The sequence below is a fragment of the Myxine glutinosa genome, chromosome 4, assembly GCF_964187855.1.
Source record: "Myxine glutinosa chromosome 4, kmMyxGlut1.1, whole genome shotgun sequence".
Lineage (NCBI taxonomy): Eukaryota > Metazoa > Chordata > Myxini > Myxiniformes > Myxinidae > Myxine > Myxine glutinosa.
The window spans coordinates 95,223,937-95,245,492 of NC_136264.1; the positions used below are offsets into that span (position 1 = coordinate 95,223,937).

Below are 21,556 nucleotides of genomic sequence, written 5' to 3' on the forward strand. Positions count from 1 at the left end.
AAAAAAAAAAGAAAAAAAAAAAAAAAGCTCTTTCACGAGCCTCGATTCAGTATACAAAAAAAAAGAAAAAAAAAAAAAAAAAGACCTCACGTTGTGCCACATTTTGGACGTCACGGAAATCATGTCTTCCAGCAGGACAACGCCCGTGCCCACACTGCCAGAGCAACAAGGGACTTCCCGCAACAGAATGGCATCCAAACCATGCACTGGCCTGCGCTCAGTCCCGATTTAAACCCGATAGAGCACTTGTGGGACGAGGTTCAAAGAAGACTGAATGACGTTCGACCAAGGCCGACAACTGCAGCTCAACTCAGTCAGGCGTTTCTCAGAGTGTGGGCCCAAATGACAAATGCCTTCATCAACCGATTAATCCACTCCATGTACAAACGATGTATAGCTGTCATCAACGCTCACGGGGGTCACACAAGATACTGATTTTGACCTCCCTTGTTCTCACCTGGTCTTGTCTTTTTCTTATTCAGAACATTTCACATTATTGTTTGAACTGTGGTGACCATACCTGTAATGTTTCATGATGATCCTAAATCTCAATTCGTGTTGATCATGACTTGAAAATAAAGACTCCAAAATATTGATTCTGACTGACGTTTCTTTTGCTGTTCAGTATATATATATATATATACATATATATATATACATATATATATATATATATATATATATATACATACACATATATACATATATATATATATATATATATATATATACATACACATATATACATATATATATATATATATACATACACATATATACATATATATATATATATATATATATATACATACACATATATATATATACATACACATATATATATATACATACACATATATACATATATATATATATATATACATACACATATATACATATATATATATATATATATATATATATACATACACATATATACATATATATATATATATATATATATATATATACATACACATATATATATATATATATATATATATATATATATATATATATATATATATATATACATATATATATACATACACATATATATATATATATATATATATATATATATATATATATATATATATATATATATATATATATATATATATATATAAATATATATATATACATACACAGACTTGGCATTTAATAGGGAATATTTTTTTTGTGGGGGTGATGAACTTACTTTTCAAGATGACTTAGAACCAAAAGTTCATTGTAATTATGTAGAAATTATTCTAGATTTTGTTAATGTGACGTTTAAAAGAAACAAAAACCACATTTGACATTTTTAAGCAAATAAATTGATCCTTGAAAGTGATGTAAACTGATATCGAACTCAATTCACGGACAGTACTGTGTTAAACTTCTGTACGTTTTCCAGAAGTATCTCTTTATTTTGCACATTAGCCAAAAAAAAATTCAACAAAAACAAAAGCTAAATTATGACTGGGATTACGGACAGTAAAATTACAGTTCAGTACTTTGTGTAACCCCCACGAGCATTCACGAGAGCACGTACACGTCGAGGCATGCTGTTCACGAGATTTGCCAAGGTTTGGACAGGAATCGCTTGCCATGCAGTGACAATAGTCTGCTGCAATTCACGCACAGAGGTCGGCTGCTGGTCCAAGTTGTCGATTTGAAGCGTTAATTCTGCCCAAAAGTTCTCTATCGGATTCATATCCGGGGACATGGCAGGCCACTCAATATGCTCTACACCACGGTCAGCAAGAAAGTGTTGGATCATGCGAGCACGATGAGGCCGTGCATTGTCATCTTGGAAGACAAAGTTTCCTCGAAAGGCTGCACGAGCAAATGGAAGCAATGTTTCTTCCAGAATGACCCTGTACTTGAACTGTTTCAGGTTTCCATTCAGAACAACCAGGTCAGTTTTGCCCCCTGCATGAAAAGCAGCCCAAACGGTCACCCCACCACCTCCAGCTTGGTCTCTTGGCACTATACAGTCTTCGTTGTGGGCTTCATGCACTTGTCTACGCACTCGGACGCGGCCATCTTGACGATAGACCAGAAATCTAGACTCGTCACTGAAGGTCACGTGATTCCAGTGTCCTGGCTGCCATTGACGGTGCTCTCTGGCCCACTGCAATCGGCGCTGGCTGTGTTGTCTGGTCAGGCGTGGCTTTCTTAGGGGACGCCTGGCACGATAGCCTGCTTGAACCAATCGTTGGTTGACTAGCCTTCTGGATACAGGCACATTTGTCAGTTGCTGCCACTCAGCCCTAAGCAGATTAGCTGACTTGGTATGGCCATTGCAGACTAACCGGTGCAGCTGACGATCATCTCTCCTTGTGGTTCTGCGTGGACGTCCTGGTCTCGGTATTGGAGTAGGGACACCCCTCTGAGAATTTCGTTTCAGGATCTTTGACACCTGACCTTGAGTGGTGCCATACTGCCGAGCAATAGCATGCTGTTTCATGCCAGAATTTCGTAAAGCCACCACTCCATGACAAACAGCATTGTCAAGTTGACGGACCATCTCCAGAGGAAGCGGCAATAACTTTTGTAGAAGTGCAGCAGTTGTTTTCCACTAAAACAGAACGCAACAACCCTTATATACCCGATTGTGAAGCCAATCGTCAAATGTACCTGTCCTTACATTTTGTCACGCCACCTGTGATATAATCCTGTTATTGACTTCTTGCTGCGAAATACAATCAGTGGCATGGTTCTTTCAACAAAGACATCACCGAAGGGTAAAAGAAACTCACCAGATTGATATACTGAGTTCAGAAAGTAAACCCAAGTCAAGGGAAAAAAAATTCCATATTAAATGCCAAGTCTGTATATATATATAGCCAATCTGTAGTCTTCCGTTGAACTTGGGGCCGACTCAGAAGAAGACCTTTGTTGGTCGAAAGCTTGTCGGAAATTAAAGATCGACGTCCTGAAGCTACGTCCGCGTCTGATTTAACCTCCCGATTATTTATTCAATGCAAATGAGACGCCCTGCTCGTACTGTGGAGTTTCTACTATTTCTCACAGTTATATATATATATATATACATATATATATATATATATATATATATATATATATATACATACATACACATACATACATATACATACATACATATACATACATACATATACATACATACATATATATACATACATACATATACATACATATATATACATACATACATATACATACATACATATATATACATACATACATATATATACATACATACATATATATACATACATACATATATATACATACATACATATATATACATACATATATATACATACATATATATACATACATACATATACATACATACATATATATACATACATATATATACATACATATATATACATACATATATATACATACATATATATACATACATATATATACATACATATATATACATACATATATATACATACATATATATACATACATATATATTGTTGCGGATATGGGATTTGGCCTCCATCCATATCCGCTTGTAAATATTCCCCTATTTCCCCAATACTCCCCAACTATCCCCAATCCCCCATTCCCTAGTCCCATTGTCTGTAAACAACACTCTGTAGAACCGACCTTCCCCTTTTTCCCCCATTAAATGTCGTGCCCAGGTTCACCGCATCTCACGTAGACAACTATAGGACATCTTGCTAGTTATTCTTAGTCTATGTCAGTTAAGGACTCGTTTCCATTAATTCTGACTCTTCGTTGCACCAGAATGTGATTGTATGGCACCAGTAGTGAGTTTAGGACCTCCCAATACCTCCCCACAACCTCATCTCCGCATCCTCCCATCATCTCATGGAACTACAACAACAACTACAACAACAACTACAACAACAGCAGGCGGCGGCGCGGCCGCGGTGCGGGGAGTGGGCGTCCTCACTCCGGCTTGTTTAGCCGCCATTGCCCATGTGCTCCGACGGGGTTACCACGAAGGGGCTGACTGTCAGCTCCTCGTCAAGGGCGGAGCCCGGTAACCCCCCCGCACCCAATAAGAAGCGGCGGGCCGATTCCATCTGGGGCGGAGCTAACGAGCCGAGGGCGTGTCACTCCCCGCTGGATATACGCAGCCACTTACCGGAGGTGACGTGAGATGCGCCCCCAGCTTGAAGAGAAACAGACGCCACCTCCAGCGCGACGATACCTCCCCGCATATCTGGACCGGACCGTGTGGATCCTGTCCCTGAGACAAGGTGCACCTTGTGCTATCCATCGACTACCTGCCCTTCCTTGCCATCAATCCCTGTGTGAGTCAGTCTTGTCCCGTTTATCTGTGGTCTGTCGGGGCTAATATAAGACCGTGTTTAAGTGCCCACCTTCCTATGCTGTACCTCTTGTCCGTGTAATCTAAACGTTCTGCATACAAATATTATAACCTCCTCCGGGGGTCTTGAGAACTGTACCCCTGGTGTCGTGTCATTTAATCCCAGCCGTTGTGTCCTTTCCTTAATTGATTTAGCATAGCGCGATTTGGTCAACGTTCGAGTGGAATCGGGTAAACTGTGCAGACGCGGTCATACCAAACCGCTCGGTAAACTAACATCCAAAACCGCGTCTGTAACAATATACATACATATATATACATACATATATATACATACATACATATATATACATACATATATATACATACATATATATACATACATATATATATATATATATATATATATATATATATTATAATAGCCGTAGATGATTCTGTCTGTCTGTCTGTCTATCTGTTGGGTGTCTGTCCGGGGTGTGGCTTACTCGGTTTGCAGAGTAGCTCCACCCATAGCTCCACCCATTCTGGGAGTGGCTATAAACAAATATCCACCATTTTATTAACTCGCATAGCTTTGAGTCCTGTTTTGTAGGCCCGTGGTGTCTTGCTCTCCCCCAGTTTTATTTCAAATCAAATTCGATAAATCATTTCATTTTTCACAGTCGCTAACATAGTTTTAGACTCGGTTGAAAAAAAACGGGAAGAAAATCCGATGAAAGTTGCCGTTTATAGAACGAAATGAATTCTCAAAGGCCTGTAACTTCAAGGCCATTGAGTCTCTCTCACGCCTTTATCTCCAATCTAACTCACCATATGATTTCATTTTTATCGATGGTTTTACTTTTAGACTCGGTGTCAGCAATAATTGAGAACAATCCACACACGCGGGAAAATGCAGAGATATATTTTTTAAAATCGCGTCATGGTGTATCATACACCGCCCAACATGACACCGCCGGCAATGTGTCGATATATATTAAAAATTCGCTTTTGCTTTTCCGTTATGATATATTACTATTTCGTTTGATGATAGTCGTCACAAAAACGTCAACAATGATGCCGACATATATTTCTTCGTTTTTATTTCATTCAACATATTAGCCGGAAGTAAAATATGTTTCAGGAAATTACCGAGAGATATTTCTTCGTTTTTTTTATTAGTTATGTGCGCATACACTTTAAATAGGTTTATTTGAAATCTTTAATTTTCCACAAACATTCCACACACGCGGGAAAATGCAGAGATATATTTTTTAAAATCGCGTCATGGTGTATCATACACCGCCCAACATGACACCGACGGCAATGTGTCGATATCTATTTTAAATTCGATATATCATTTCATTTTTCACAGTCGCTAACATAGTTTTAGACTCGGTTGAAAAAAAACGAGAAGAAAATCCGATGAAAGTTGCCGTTTATAGAACGAAATGAATTCTCAAATGCCTGTAACTTCAAGGCCATTGAGTCTCTCTCACGCCTTTATCTCCAATCTAACTCACCATATGATTTCGTTTTTATCGATGGTTTTAGAGTCGGTGTCAGCAATAATTGAGAACATTCCACACACGCGGGAAAATGCAGATATATTTTTTTAAATGCGTCATGGTGTATCATACACCGCCTAACATGACACCGACGGCAACGTGTCGATACATATTAAAAATTCGATATATCATTTCATTTTTCACAGTCGCTAACATAGTTTTCGACTCGGTTGAAAAAAAACGGGAAGGAAATCCAATGAAAGTTGCCGTTTATAGAACGAAATGAATTCTCAAACGCCTGTAACTTCAACTTCAAGGCCATTGAGTCTCTCTCACGCCTTTATCTCCAATCTAACTCACCATATGATTTCATTTTTATCGATGGTTTTGGACTCGGTGTCAGCAATAATTGAGAACATTCCACACACGCGGGAAAATGCAGAGATATATTTTTAAAAATCGCGTCATGGTGTATCATACACCGCCCAACATGACACCGACGGCAACGTGTCGATATATATAAAAAATTCGCTTTTGCTTTTCCGTTAAGATATATTACTTTTTCGTTTGATGACAGTCGTCACAAAAACGTCAACAATGATGCCGACATATATTTCTTCGTTTTTATTTAATTCAACATTATTAGCCGGAAGTAAAATATGTTTCAGGAAATTACCGAGAGATATTTCTTCGTTTTTTAAAATTAGTTATGTGCGAATACACTTTAAATAGGTTTATTTGAAATCTTTAATTTTCCACAATATAATTTACTTGCCATTTATCATTTGATGATTACGAGACAAATTCCTCTTGAGGATCGTGACAATTCATGCGCTGCGTGGAAACTTCTATTTCCAAAATGAATGAGACGATCGATGAAGAACGCAGACTTGAACAGGATGCAGCAAGAAAACGAATGAGACGGGCGAACGAGTCCATCGGCGAACGTCAATGCAAACTTGCGGGGTCACCCGTGGGAATCCCACGGGCATGGATGTGTGTGACATTTCGACATATTGAGTTAGATGCTGCACATTCATTTTTACAAAATGGTTACTGGCAAGTCATCAGATCCAGAAATGGTGTAAAAACCACCGTTTAGAGGCCATTTTTCCCCGCAAAGCGGGGGTTGGCCTTTTCGGGGACCGTGGTAGTTGTTGTTTTTTTGTCCCCTTTTTGAAGCAATGTTTTACGGCCGGATGCCCTTCCTGACGCCAACCCTTTTTGCCGCCTTCAACGACAAACAGGGAATTACCAGTGAACTGGTACTCAATTAGCCGACCTCGGAAGGATGACAGGCTGAGTCAACCCCCCTGGCATTAATTCGGCGATCGACCGAGATTCGAACCCAGGATCCTAAGCTGGCACCCTAGCCGCTAGCCCAACACCAGAAATGGTGTCATGAACACAATTTATTTACGCACAAGCACAAAAGCAAGACGGGCCGATTTCCGATTCCGACGGGCCGACGGGCGAGACGGGCCGATTTCCGATTCCGACGGGCCGATTTGGAGCAAGAAAAAGAACGAGACGGGAGAAAAAGGAGAGAAACGAGACGGGGAAAGCCGATTGGAGAGGCGAGTGAGGCGCGATTGGAGAGGAGTGTGAGGCGCGATTGGAGAGGAGTGTGAGGCACGATTGGAGAGGAGTGTGAGGCGTGATTGGAGAGGAGTGTGAGGCACGATTGGAGAGGAGTGATTGGAGGGGAGTGTGAGGCACGATTGGAGAGGAGTGTGAGGCACGATTGGAGAGGAGTGTGAGGCGCGATTGGAGAGGAGTGTGAGGCGCGATTGGAGAGGAGTGTGAGGCGCGATTGGAGAGGCGTGTGAAGGATTGGAGAGGAGAGGAGTGTGAGGGATTGGAGAGGTGAGGGATTGGAAAGGAGAGGGATGTGAGGGTTTGGAGAGGAGAGGAGTGCTAGGTGGAGAGAGGAGAGTGTCAGGTGGAGACAGGAGAGTGTCAGGTGGAGACAGGAGAGTGTCAGGTGGAGAGGAGTGAGGGGTCACATATTATGTGAAATAACTAAATTCACACCATTTCTGGATCTGATGACTTGCCAGTAACCATTTTGTAAAAATGAATGTGCAGCATATAACTCAATATGTCGAAATGTCACACACATCCATGCCCGTGGGATTCCCACGGGTGACCCCGCTAGTATATATATATATATATATATATATATATATATATATATATATATATATATATATATATATATACACATACATACATGCATACATACATGTTACGGATTCGTCACTTCCGTTGTGGTGGTTTGCATCCACTGTAAATATTTCTGATTCCATGTACTATTATTGTGTTCAAAAGGTTTATTGCTCATGAACTGTTTTCAAAAGGAAAGAAAGTTAATGTTAAAAGAAACAGGAAACCGGATCGGGAACCTGACGACGAAGAGGAAGAAGAGGGAGCAGAGGGAGAAAAGGGCAGAGCGAGTGAGTCGGACAAGAAAGCCGAGTTGCTCCGAGTTCGGAATCGAATGTTGGCGAGCAAGAGTCACTGGCGAACTTTCGGGTTTTCGGGAAAGGAATTCCTGCGACAGAGTTGTCATCGCTGTGACCGATCAACCTGCATGTCAGGGTTTTGGCGGTGGATTCCGAGGAGAATTATCGCTGGGCCGTTACGTCTCAAGAGCAGGTCGTCGGCCATTTTGACTCGCGCAGGACTTGTGCTTCGCTCGTGGTTTCGTCTCTTTTCGACTATTCTCACCGCATTCAGACGTCGATCTGGGGCGTGTGTGTGACGTGGCTTTTTGAAGGTTACTTCGTCCATACCCGAGGGTGTGATCTCTCAGTCGCCTGTAGGGTGCCTTTGGATTTCCCAGTTGCCTTGAGGGTGCCTTTGTACAGCTTTGGGCTGTGTGACTGTAATTGCCATCCGCACGGGATTCTGGTCTCGATTGGACATCGTTCTGGCGATCGCTGGAGCGAATCAACTTTGGGCTTGAAGCCGGGAATAAGAGACATTGGGGATGTTCGTGTTTCACTCACTTGGAGCACAGTGAGTTCTATATTACAAAACTGATGGTACCATCATAGGACATATTGATTGTACTATTGAATACTATTATTGTTGTACTGTTATTCTTGTGTGATCTTAATACAATATATGTTTGTGAGTAACAATTGGGGTGGCTTCTCCATTGATCTTTGACATACAGAATAACACATTTTTCTGCCGTGACTCCTCTCGGGGCTCGGAGGTACATCGTGACCAGGAGGTCGGGGAGGAGCACGTAACAGAAATTGGGGGCTTGTCCAATTGGCTCGGGGGCTCGAAATTGGGTCTTCGTCCGGGATTAAATTCCCTGGTAACATTCGTCCGGGATTAAATTCCCTGATAACATTCGTCCGGGATAGAATTCCCTAACATTCCCAAAAGTCCAAAATTTGGAATTTTTCTATTATATTCCCAAATTTTTAAAAAAAAATTTGGAAATTTTTGTGTGAAGGTTAACAGGTGCTAACTGATAGTCACCATGGTGTTTGACGCAGAACAGTTTGCGGCGTCCCCTAATGAGGCACAGTTCCAAGCGTTAAAAAAATCGGAACTCTTGATATTGGCCAGACATTTTAACTTGGAGGTCCGAGTTAATATGAAGAAAGCAGAGATGCAGACATTGGTGGTAGAATCTCTAGTGGGACAGGGAACATGGACAGAGGTAGCCTTGGATTGGCTACCTGAGGAAAAAGAAAATGTGGAGCTCCGGAAAATGGAGATGCAACTGCAGAGCCAGGAAAGGATAAAAGCGGATGAAAGAAGAACTGCAAGGGAACTCGAGGAAAGAAGAGTAGATGAGGAACGAGAACGCGAGGAGAGAAGAGCAGAGGAAAGGAGAGCGGAAGAAGAAAGAAGAGCAAAGGAAAGAGCAGAGGAAAGGAAAGCCGAAAGGGAGTTAAAGGAACGTGAACGAGAACGGGGAGAAGTAGCATCCATGCCGGCTGGTTCGACAACTAGTCAGAACACCTGGGATGTTGGTAAACGTGTGAGGCTGGTTCCACCCTTCAATGAAAAGGTGGTAGCCAAGTTTGTTTTACACTTTGAGAAAGTGGCTCAAATGCTAAAATGGCCTGTGGGGTCCTGGACTATGTTAGTGCAAAGTGTTTTAGTGGGTAAAGCTCAAGATATATTTTCGGCTTTACCGATTGACAAATGTACAGATTATGAGGAAGTGAAGAAAGCCATTCTCAAAGCCTATGAATTGGTTCCTGAAGCTTACCGGCAAAAAATTCGGAATGCCAGGAAGAGGGAGAGTGAGACCCATGTGGAGTTTGCCAGAATGAAGGAAACCATGTTTGATCGGTGGTGTGATTCGAAGGGGATTGGGAAAGACTTCAACCTGTTGTGACAATTGATCTTGGTGGAGGAATTCAAACAGTGTGTCCACGTGGACATTAAAGTACATCTGGAGGAAAAGAAGGTACCAGAGTTGTATGAGGCAGCAACCGTGGCAGATGACTATGCCTTGACACACAGGATGGGGTTCCACAAACCAGACTTCCCGCCTAGAGTTCGCCAGGGGTGTTATGGTACATCCGGTGCAGAGAACGAAGATTCATGGGGGCGGCCTAGAGATGACTATGAGGACAGATCTGATACCGCGACTCTTAGGGATCAGAAGTCTACAGTTCCAAGACAGACTTATCTTCCGGGGGGCTCGAGGCAGACCACAAGTTTTTCCTCCGGGCCTACTTGCGCTTTTTGCAAGAAACTTGGACACTTGATGTCCCAATGTTATGCCCTGGAAAGGAAAAATCAGGAGCGGAGTCAGATTAGTACAACTCCGAATGCATTGGCAAATGCGAGAAATCGTTATTGGAGGACAGTGCCCTGTGAAGGTTCCCATGCCAAAGTTGCGGCATCACAGAATGACCTTGCTCAAGAGGGTTACAAACCTTTTATTTCAGAGGGGTTAGTGTCACTGGATGGAGACTTGACTAACCAGAGACCTGTTAGGGTATTGAGGGACACAGGAGCACATCAATCTTTAATGCTGCAAAGCATTTTGCCATTGTCAGAGAAGACGGCAACTGGTGTTCGTGGTCTTTTACAGGGGGTTGGTGGCTGTGTTAAAGCTCCACTTCACGTCATCCATTTGAAGTCTGATTTGGTGTCAGGACCGGTCACCGTAGGGTTACAAGCCACTCTACCGGTAGAGGGAATATCTTTTGTTATCGGGAATGATTTGGCCGGTGGTCAAGTTTCTGGTAACCCGATGTTTGTTGAAAAGCCTAGCATGAAAATAACACTGCACAGTTAGAGCAGAGGATTCCGGGTATCTTTCCATCCTGTGCCGCGGCTCGTGCTATGGATAGGAAGTGCTCTGAAGAGAACAGGAAGGTACTGACGTCACGCTTTGCACAGGCACGTCTTGTCAGGTACCAAAAAATTAAGTGTCAGCACACACAAGTCAGGGATGGAGGCAATGTTGGCAAGCTATTTGTAGGTGGACTGAACTTCAAAACAAGGGAAGTTGTTCTGGACTCTGCCTTCGGCCAATATGGACCACTCTTGGAAGTGTGGCTGATAAAAGACAGGGAGACGCAAAAGTCAAGAGGGTATGGCTTTGTCACGTTTGAAAACATCAAGGATGCCAAAGATGCAGAAAAGGATTGGAATGGCAAGGATTTGGATGGTCGAACCTTAATAGTAGAGAAGGCAGGCCATGGGCGTCGAGGGGGCTACAGAGGAGGAAAACGTGGAGGTAGTTTCAGGGGTGGCTATGACTCCCGGGGTGGGAGTAGTAGTTTTGGTGGTGGCCACAGTCGAGATTACTATGGAGGCTCCCAGAGTTATGGCAGCTCCCGAAGGGATGATTATCAGGGTAGTGGCCGAGAAGGAGACCGCTATTCCCGTGACTACAGCAACAAGCGCCCCAACCGTGATTATTATGAAAGTTAGGAAGAGCTTGAAGCACTGAATGCTGCAGAGCAGCCGAGCCAAGATTCCTACACGGATTAACCATGAACTCCACGTTCCTAAAGGCATCCATGGTGTGAATACTTCCAGGCCTCACCACCCAACCACCATGAAACCTGGCTCTCAGCTCGGCCTCCCTAAAAAGTGCTGTAGATTGGCTTGACTTTGGATTTTTGATCACAACCCCTTAACCTTCATTCAAAAAATGAAAAAATAAAAATCAGAGGTGGAGGAGATGGAGTTTGGCTTTTTTTTTCTTTTTTTTTTTGTATACTGAATCGAGGCTCGTGAAAGAGCTAACATTTACTTCACAAACAAATCAACCAGACAAACAAAATATATAAAAAGAGGGAGCGGAAAACAAGATAGGGAGAGAAGGGGAAGCACACAAACACAACATTTGAGAGCAGGGAGATGTGTGGAAGGGAGAGGGCTTGGGGGGGAGGAGTTCAACTTGGAAATTGAGCATGTAAAGGGCCGGGACGGCGGGACAATGTCGTTGCTGATGCTTTGTACAGAGTGAACTAACTTTGGAAATCTCTGTAGGTTGTTTGAAGTTTTGTTGCTTTATTTTTAAGAAATATTGATTATCTTGGCTCACGGGAATTGATGATTTGGGGGTGAGTTCACTTTTGTTTGTTGGGAGAGTTTTGCCTACAAAGAAAGTTTTCACGATGTTCAAACTTTCTTTCTTGAGGGGGGGAAGTGTTACGGATTCATCACTTCTGTTGTGGTGGTTTGCATCCACTGTAAATATTTCTGATTCCATGTACTATTATTGTGTTCAAAATGTTTATTGTTCATGAACTGTTTTCAAATGGAAAGATAGTTAATGTTAAAAGAAATAGGAAACCGGATCGGGAACCGGACGACGAAGAGGAAGAAGAGGGAGAAAAGGGCGGAGTGAGTGAGTCGGACAAGAAAGCCGAGTTGCTCCGAGTTCGGAATCGAACATTGGCGAGCAACAGTCACTGGCAAACTTTCGGGTTTTCGGGAAAGGAATTCCTGCGACAGAGTTGTCATCACTGTGACCAATCAACCTGCGTGTCAGGGTTTTGGCGGTGGATTCCGAGGAGAATTATCGCCGGGCTGTTACGTCACAAGAGCGGGTCGTCGGCCATTTTGACTCACGCAGGACTTGTGCTTCGCTCGCGGTTTCGTCTCTTTTCGACCATTCTCACCACATTCAGACATCAATCTGGGGCGTGTTTGTGACATGGCTTTTTGAAGGTTACTTCGTCCATACCCGAGGGTGTGATCTCTCAGTCGCCTGTAGGGCACCTTTGGATTTCCCAGTCGCCTTGAGGGCACCTTTGTACAGCTTTGGGCTGTGTGACTGTAATTGCCATCCGCACGGGATTCTGGTCTCGATTGGACATCGTTCTGGCGATCGCTGGAGCGAAAAAACTTTGGGCTTGAAGCCGGGAATAAGAGACATTGGGGATGTTCGTCTTTCACTCACTTGGAGCACAGTGAGTTCTATATTACAAAACTGATGGTACCATCATAGGACATATTGATTGTACTATTGAATACTATTATTGTTGTACTGTTATTCTTGTGTGATCTTAATACAATATTTGTTTGTGAGTAACAATTGGGGTGGCTTCTCCATTGAAATTTGACATACAGAATAACACATTTTTCTGCCGTGACTCCTCTCAGGGCTCGGAGGTACATCGTGACCAGGGGGTCGGGGAGGAGCACGTAACAATATACATATATATATATACATACATACATACATATACATATACATATATACATATACATATATATATAGTGACATTTATTCTAACTTGAAGCACAAATGAAACAGAATGGATGAAATGTTATACAGTTGTACAAGGGTAATTTGTACAAAGGAGGAATATGAACTACATTAAAAGCTGTACAAAATTTCCATAGCAAAATAAAAGGCAGAAAGAAGATACGTAAAATTGCAGAATGGGATAAACAGACTACAAGAAAACAATAATGACCCACCTTTCCAAAGCTGCCTTTTCCAAGCACCTTAAGGAAGTTGAAATCCCTGAGGCTGACCTTTTGCGTATTTACATGCAAGCTTGCATGACGTGTAGGTGGTGTGGGCAATGGTTGTCCATCCTCACCTTTAGTGTGTGCATGCCACATGGTGTCATATGGATGATCTGTGTCTGCAGAAGTAAACAATAGTGAGTGAAAGTAATGGTTTGCTTATCATTCCAAATATCAATATGTGTTACAATACTAAAGTGTCCCTGTGAAGGTTTTTGGAAAGTGCAATGGATAAGAGGGATAAAAAAGAGGCAGAAAAAAAATCCTACAATTTTGTTGTTTTTAAAACAACGCTCCCCATACCCCAGCCCCCAACTCTCCCCCCTCCTCTCGCCATTCCCTCCAAAGAAGCCTACAATGAGCATTCATCCGCTGCACATTTGGCATCTACGGCCTGCGATTTGATAGCAGTAGTGGAAAATGCATGGCACACCAATGAACAGACATGTCTCTAATGGTTTGCATGAACAGATGTATCTGTATAACTGTTTGCATAATTCATGGAGTATTTCATGGGTATACATTTGTGCAGGCAATATGTGCACATAGTTCGATTTCCTTCGGCAAGTATCGCAAGGTAGGAAATGCATAAGAAGGAAATCTGTTTCGGGCAGACATAGAATTGCTTTTAAGAATGACCGTCACATCTGTTACATTACGATGTCTATTGATTTGAATCAAAACAGGTGGTTCCTACAGAATCCAGATCAAGGTCAAGAGGGGGTTAAGAAAAAGAACAGTTTCCAGTTTTTTGCCTCGTAGAAAACAAAAAACCCAGAAGAACAGTTTGGTATAAATCAACATGGCCTGACATAACTTAAGAGAAACGTTGTTCACAAGCATCGAATAAAGCAAAGGGTCTTGATGTTATTTAGTGATTATACAAGGACAATACAGGGTCTTCCACCCAAGTGCTTTGTGCTGGGGTCATTTTGAAACTATCGAATCGAAATATAGCATATTGGCAAAGTTTTATTGATAATTGCTAAATATAAAATATGTTATTAAATAATTGCGCAAGTAGTCATTGCGAATGTTCTGGTTTTTTTTTCTTTCTTTTTTTTCTGGCTGATTATTCACACGCACAAATTAACCGCATCAGTCAAAGCCACGTGCGAATGGAAAACCAACGCACAGTTTGGACATGGAACGAAAACAGAGCGGAAATTATGCTCGTCATGGACTGTTTGGTATGCAAATAATACATGTACGAGACTAGGACAAAGTTCATTAACACGAGCAGATTCTTCTTGGATGCAGCACTTAAATCCAAAACGAATTGTTAATACTGCTCCCATAGGGAAGCATGAAATATATGACCTGCAAAACTGCCAATGCTGAGTCTTTTAATATAAACTAATCAGCATCATACACTGGTGTCCATGTGTGAACCATTATACCACCAAACCACCAACAGGCAGGCGTTTGTGGTGATTAGAAAATGGATAGCATGATGTAAATGCCAAAGATGGTCAGAACTAGAACGGCACTCGGTAGAGCGCATACCTTCGCCAGGCTCAACACTTTATGTTTTGTATCCCACTGATAGGTCGGATCTGGATTCGGACATTGACCAAAATTGAACTGGCTTGTTATTGTCGCCTAGCCAACTCATCCCCCAAGTTTCGTCCGAATCCGTATATAATTTTTTGAGATAACGTGCTGTATATCAGTTATAGCCCTACTAATTAATGGTGTCGAATCACTTTTAAAAATCTCTGATCAGGATCCGGATTCGAATCTTCACCAAAATTGGAACAATTCGTCATTGTCACACACCGAACCGGTCCACAAAGTTTCGTCTGAATCCGTCCACAACTTTTTGAGATATCGTGCTATATGTCAGTTTTAGCCCCATCACTCAATGGTGAAGAATCACTCAGAAAGTTATCGGATCCAGATCCGGCTCCTGATCTTCACAAAAATCTAAATATTTTAGCCGTGTCACATTCCCAACCTCTCAACCAAATTTCGTCCATATCAGTCCACAATTCTTTGAGATATCTTGTTCACAAACAGACAGACAAACAAACAAAGAAACAGACAGGTGTGAAAACACAATCTCCATTCACCTACGGTAGGCGAGGTAATGAGGCTAGAGAAGCACAGGTGTGAACAAGAGAGTGAGAGAGAAGTGTCTCCTTAAAATTTAAATCCTCGCACAACAATAAACAAGGGTAAATGTCTTGGAAACACATTTCTGGCCTTTCCTTATCAGAAAGGCCAAAAAATGTTTTTAATCTATGGATTTTATCAACTGGAAGCTGGTAAGAATATATTAACCACCACCACCACCACCACCACCACCACCATGGAAAGTGAGGTGTGGTTGAGGTTTTGAGCGTTAATCTTATGTCAGAGCAAAAAGAGGATGCATCATCCACATGTGCTTCATCGTCCATCTTGTCCTTCGTTAGCACTTTGTCAGGAGGGGGTGGGGGGAGTGGGTGGGGTGAAAGGGAGGGGAAATTAATGTACCTGCATATATTACATGTTGATTACCGCACAAATGTGTAAGTCTTACTCCTCTCAAATTACAAAACACCTTGATTGATATGGACAGCTTTTAGACAAGCTGTACACAGAGCGATTCCATCAAACGAAGATTACTGAGAAACCATGGCAATCAGATTGTCTTGTCTTGCATTTTAACCGACTTACATAATCCAGCACATTACCACCGAGGTCATCAGCAAGTTGGATTGATCATTCGACAGAAAGACCAATCACAAGGGAAGAAAGCCTCAAACAAACCGTATCCATCCCCTTTAATATACCGAAGACAATAGACCATAGGAGATCGCGTACAAGCCAGTTGATCTATATAATGGAGCAGGGGTGTCTAACCGTCTGTTTTGTCTGTCCCGGAAATACTCCCTCAGTTTTGGGGCTAGCCCCACCAAACTTCCTGTGGAACCCTTTGGGGTCCCAGCGAGTGTCCAAAGGTGGGTGGGAGGTTTCATAGGTTTATCAATACAATTATGATTTTGAGTTTCCGAGAGCTGAGTTTCTCCGTCTCTCTCTCTCTCCGTCTGTCTCCGTCTGTCTCTCTCTCTCTCTCTCTCTCTCTCTCTGTGTGTGTGTGTGTGTGTGTGTGTGTGTGTGTGTGTGTGTGTGTGTGTGTGTGTGTGTGTGTGTGTGTAAACCCATTCACAGGTTCGGCATTGACAACTTTGCCATTTACTGCACGTGGAAACATTCTCCTGTTCGGTAACATCAGCTCCATCATCAGCATTAAAGGTACATTGATTTTACACAGTGCTACTCCCACAGTTTTGGTGCCAGCCCCACAAAATTCTCCGTACAAGTTTTGGGGTCCCTGCACGAGTCGTAAAGTGGGTGATAGTTTTCATCACATTTCTGAAAATATTTTTTGGGGGATTCGGGACCTCTACCCGTGTGTAGCACGGGTACCTCGCTAGTTAGGAATAAGCACTGTTACACGTTTCTACATCGTCTTCATCGGCAAGCCAAATGTGCAATCAAAAGAGTCAAAGCTTCAGAAGGCACGGTCATGGCCCTTATGTTATGGTATCAACCAAGACGGGTCAGATGGTACAAGGACAGAAAGATGAGACTGGATAAATGGGCATTAGGAAATAGTGGTGCAGACACACTGAAAGGTAGCACGATAAGAGTACAGCAAAGTGGCGGTTACAAATATTTCCATACAGCTGAAGTGAGGGTTGGTTATCACCTGACAAGCTCAGTCCAGGCTCATATAAATCCATCGGTGCTTCACGGTCCATCTTGTCCATGTCTCGTTGAGTTTTTGTCTGTGTGCAGCAAAGACAAGTTCACAAAACTGCCTCATCAGGATAAAAACAATATTACTACTTTAGGAGGTGTTCGTTTACTAGATCTGATCAAGCACGGTATTCACAGTATATTAATATCGTTATTTCAAATAAGGGTGCATCATCAAAATACATCAAATTCCCAGCAGTTTATGTGAAGGCAGCCATGTGTGGATTCATTATTTGTTGCAAATAACATCACATGCTTTGTACGCAGCAATTAGGGACTCAAAAAGGCAAGACGCAAATACAGCAAAATGTAACCACACTCACCCCTCATGCTTCATAGATGCTGCTTTCCTCCTCTACTGCATTTTCTTCTCAAACTTGCTTTTCCTTTTCGTACCCCCAAACTAACTGCTCTTACATTCTGTCTCGCCGATCCTTCCACTTTATTTTCCTTTTCTCACCTTTAATTTTCTCAACATACTCCTTCCTCTTGAGTGTACGTAATAAACACTCCCACTTGAATATACTGATAGCTCCGAATCTCTGCACATTTATCTGTGTAACCACCTTGCTCAGCTTGACGCCGTGGAAACCAAGGCCTTCAAAATTATTGGAACCTCCCGTGATTAAGCCGAGTCTATGGGTCTATCACTTTGCCATCACAGAAAGGTCGCTCGTCTTTGAACACCTCCTTTCTGGCCTTGCACTCTCTGCTCTTTCCATGCTTTCCATGCCCTCAACCCAGGTTCCTACAGGGTGCACTGGTGAAAATCCCAAAATCCAGAATCACTGCTCACCTCCACTCAATCGTTCCTCTTTTTTTCCCGTCGTCCATGGAACCAATGCCCCATTCTCTTCTATCTCGTTATTCCCTCCAAGTCTTCACCACCAGCTGTTCACCACCATCTCAAATTGCCCCCAATCCACAACCATGACATTTTCTACCCTGGTTAATCCCCTCTTCCCCCTTCCAACTCACCCAAAGCCCACCTCCTTCCAAATTTCCAGGGTGAGCATGCACACTCACTTATCATTTTGGCAACTGTACAAAGCATTTCAGGTGCAAGATAAGACAAAGTTTAGAATTAGGCCTTGGAAAGTTTGAGAAAAAAGGGTAGGTTGATTGTGGATATTGTGATTAGAAGAGTGTGCCGGGATTGTTTTTCAAGGGACCAAGTGGGCAGGGAGTAGCACAATGGAGATAGTTGAAGTATTTCTCAACTACTGGTAGCTCCCTTGGATTCAGTACAAAAGAGGATCAACGGCAAAGGGTTAATGCCAGAAATGTCAGCTTCTCCTTGCTTCACACGGTGGTTAGCACACCTCAATAAAAGAGGACATTCTTCATATATGGAAGGCATATGTGGAGAATAAGAGGGATGTATGAGGCAAGGCCAGCAATGTTTATGGGGCAGTAAGAGGCAAAGAGTGGGAGGAGGTTTTGGGGATTTCAAGGCAGAGGAATGGACTGGCTTTGCAAGTTGTTGTTTATGATCTGGGAGGAGGAAAGGATACCGGAGGATTGGCAGGAGAGATACTTAGTGGCTATCTACAAGAATATGCTTGGCATTGGCTTAATGGTTAACGTGCCTGGCTTAAGATCTTAGGGTCTTGAGTTTCAGCCCTTGTCACACTGAAGAAATAACACCGGGTGGGTTAACTCAGCCTGTCATTCTTCCGAGGTCGGCAAAATGAGTACCAGCTTACTGGCTCGAGTATACTGCCATTCGAGTATCGTGCTAGAAGCCATTCGAGTATCCTGCATCGGAGTGGCGACCCATCTAGGAGCGTAATCCTCAGCCAATTAAACTGCCTCGGCAGCCCGATGCACCCCACAGCATGAAAAGAATGGTTATCACTATTATTTACAGAATAAGGGGAAAATATGAGAATTAAAGGGCAAAAAGTTGATCGAGCAAGTGTTCAAAATATTGAATAGGGTGAGGAACGGTAGGCGGAGATAGTTGGTGGACATCGAGTGGATGCAGTTTGGGTTTATCCCAGGTAGGGGGACAATAGATGCTGTCTTCATTCTCAATTAGAGACATTTTTGGAAGGGAACAGTAAATTGTATAGTCTGTTCATGGATATGGAGAAAGTATATGTTAGGTTTCCTAAGAAGGTTGCGTACTGGTACCTGAGGAAGAAGGGGTACCTGAAAGACTGGTAAAGATAGTGAGGTAATGTATGAGGGGGTTAAACATCAGTAGGAGCTAGGAATGGTTACTGAGAGGATTTAAAAATAAAGGTAGGTTTACTTCATTGTTCAGCAATTAGTTGTCCTCTGTTTGTAGTAGTGTTGGATGCGCTTATTGAGGGAGCCAGATGAGAGTTACCATGGGAATTGTTGTTTGTCAAAAGATTTTCCTTACATCAAGGGAAAAGATTTACTAAATGGTAATAAGACTGGTTCTCCTGTATATATGGAATGGAGGCCTTGAGAAAGGAAGAGAGATTGCTGCAAAGGACAGAGATGCAGGTGCTAATAGGGCTCATGCAGAGATATCTAAAGAAAATGAGGATAACAGGGTGCGGGTAGGAGTAAAGGATATCGGTGAAAAGGTATGGAAGGCACATCTGCATTGTTCAGTGCAAGTGCTGTGAAGATTAGAGGGGAATGTGGTCAGACAGGCTTTTGATATTGATGCAATCAGCAGGAAGAGAAAGTGACACCAAAGTGGAGGTGTAGGAGGTGGCGGAGAGTGACATGAGCAGGTGGGGTGGGGAGAGACGGTGTTTGCGACAGGGGTGTGAAAAGGGGAAAAAAAAAAATCAGGCAGCTGGCCCAATAAGTATTTGTGGCCACTGAAGAAGAAGAATAAGTAGTAGTAGTTGTAGTTGTAGTAGTAGTAGTACTTGTAGTAGTAATCTTCAACGGTGTCTATATGTCTTGGTGAATGGCAAAAAATTTAAAACTTCTACATATTCATATTTTGGCCTTTAAACGAATGAAAGTACAGAACATGTTTTGCCAACGTCGATATCTTCAATGAACCAAACTGGCGAGATTCACTCCCCTACTCCCCTCCCCTTAACTCACCTCCCATCCCCTTCCCACCCTCCTCCTCACCTGCTGTAATGAGCCAATCTGAGCCAGGGCCTCAGCCATGAGTTTTTGATTAACACCACACAGGTTTGCCACCTTTTTCTGGCATTTGTGATGCACATTCATTTTGCACTCTGAAGAAACAATGGGCGCACGAAGAAAACAAAATTGCATTCATTGTTGAACAAACAAGAATACAAGTCCTCATTTAGGACATAGCCCATAAACATACCTTAAATGTTGGATGTGTAGATTTTATATTTAAATAAATAAATAAATAAAATAAATTAAAACTTTCGCAAATAAATAAATAAACAATTCAAGGTGGTATGCAGTGGTGGTAAATTGTGTATAAATAAATAAACAATTCAAGGTGGTATGCAGTGGTGGTAAATTGTGTATCAATAAATAAACAATTCAAGGGGGTATGCAGTGGTGGTAAATTGTGTATAAATAAATAAACAATTCAAGGTGGTATGCAGTGGTGATGGTACAGTGTATATATAAATAAATAAATCAAAGTTGTGTGTTGGTGCTGGAGATGGTAAAGTGTATACAAGTAAATAATAGTTCCCGAAAGCAGAAATTACACAATCCTGTACAACTCTCTTCTGTTAAAATAAAATAAAATAAATTATTGCAAAAATTCCAAAATTCCTCAATTCATTTGATGTGCCTCAAGCAAAATATCTTTCTGTGACAATATTTTCGTGAGAGGCACGACAGAGGTTTTGCAACCAAAGAAAACAGCCATGGCAGAAAGTTCTTCCTCTTTCCTCTGTCTCATATACGTGCCCTATCAGTTCCCCTCACCTGCCATTGCAAACCACATCGCTCTCAGGTCCTTCCTCCAATCACAACCTCCTTTCCATAACAACTTAACAAACATCAACACTTCCCTTCCGCACCACCACCTCCCACAGTCTTCCTGTGCACTTATACAATTGCACACTTTATCCTCACAATGCATCAGACTATACAATTAATACTTTTTTGGAGAGTTTTC

The 21,556-nt window shown here is 42.2% G+C and overlaps 1 protein-coding gene across 2 annotated transcripts in view; it reads right to left on the minus strand.

Moving 5' to 3' along the window:
* PRKCD (protein kinase C delta) overlaps nucleotides 1–21,556 on the minus strand; it is a 114,062-nt gene that overhangs the window by 35,455 nt on the left and 57,051 nt on the right. For both annotated transcript variants that reach the window (XM_068112996.2, XM_078776185.1), the window contains 3 exons: nucleotides 20,575–20,684; nucleotides 17,456–17,534; nucleotides 13,708–13,877 (listed from right to left, as the gene is read on the minus strand). In XM_068112996.2, the coding sequence (XP_067969097.2) occupies nucleotides 13,708–13,877; nucleotides 17,456–17,534; nucleotides 20,575–20,684 (359 nt within the window). The remainder of the gene's footprint in view (nucleotides 1–13,707; nucleotides 13,878–17,455; nucleotides 17,535–20,574; nucleotides 20,685–21,556) is intronic.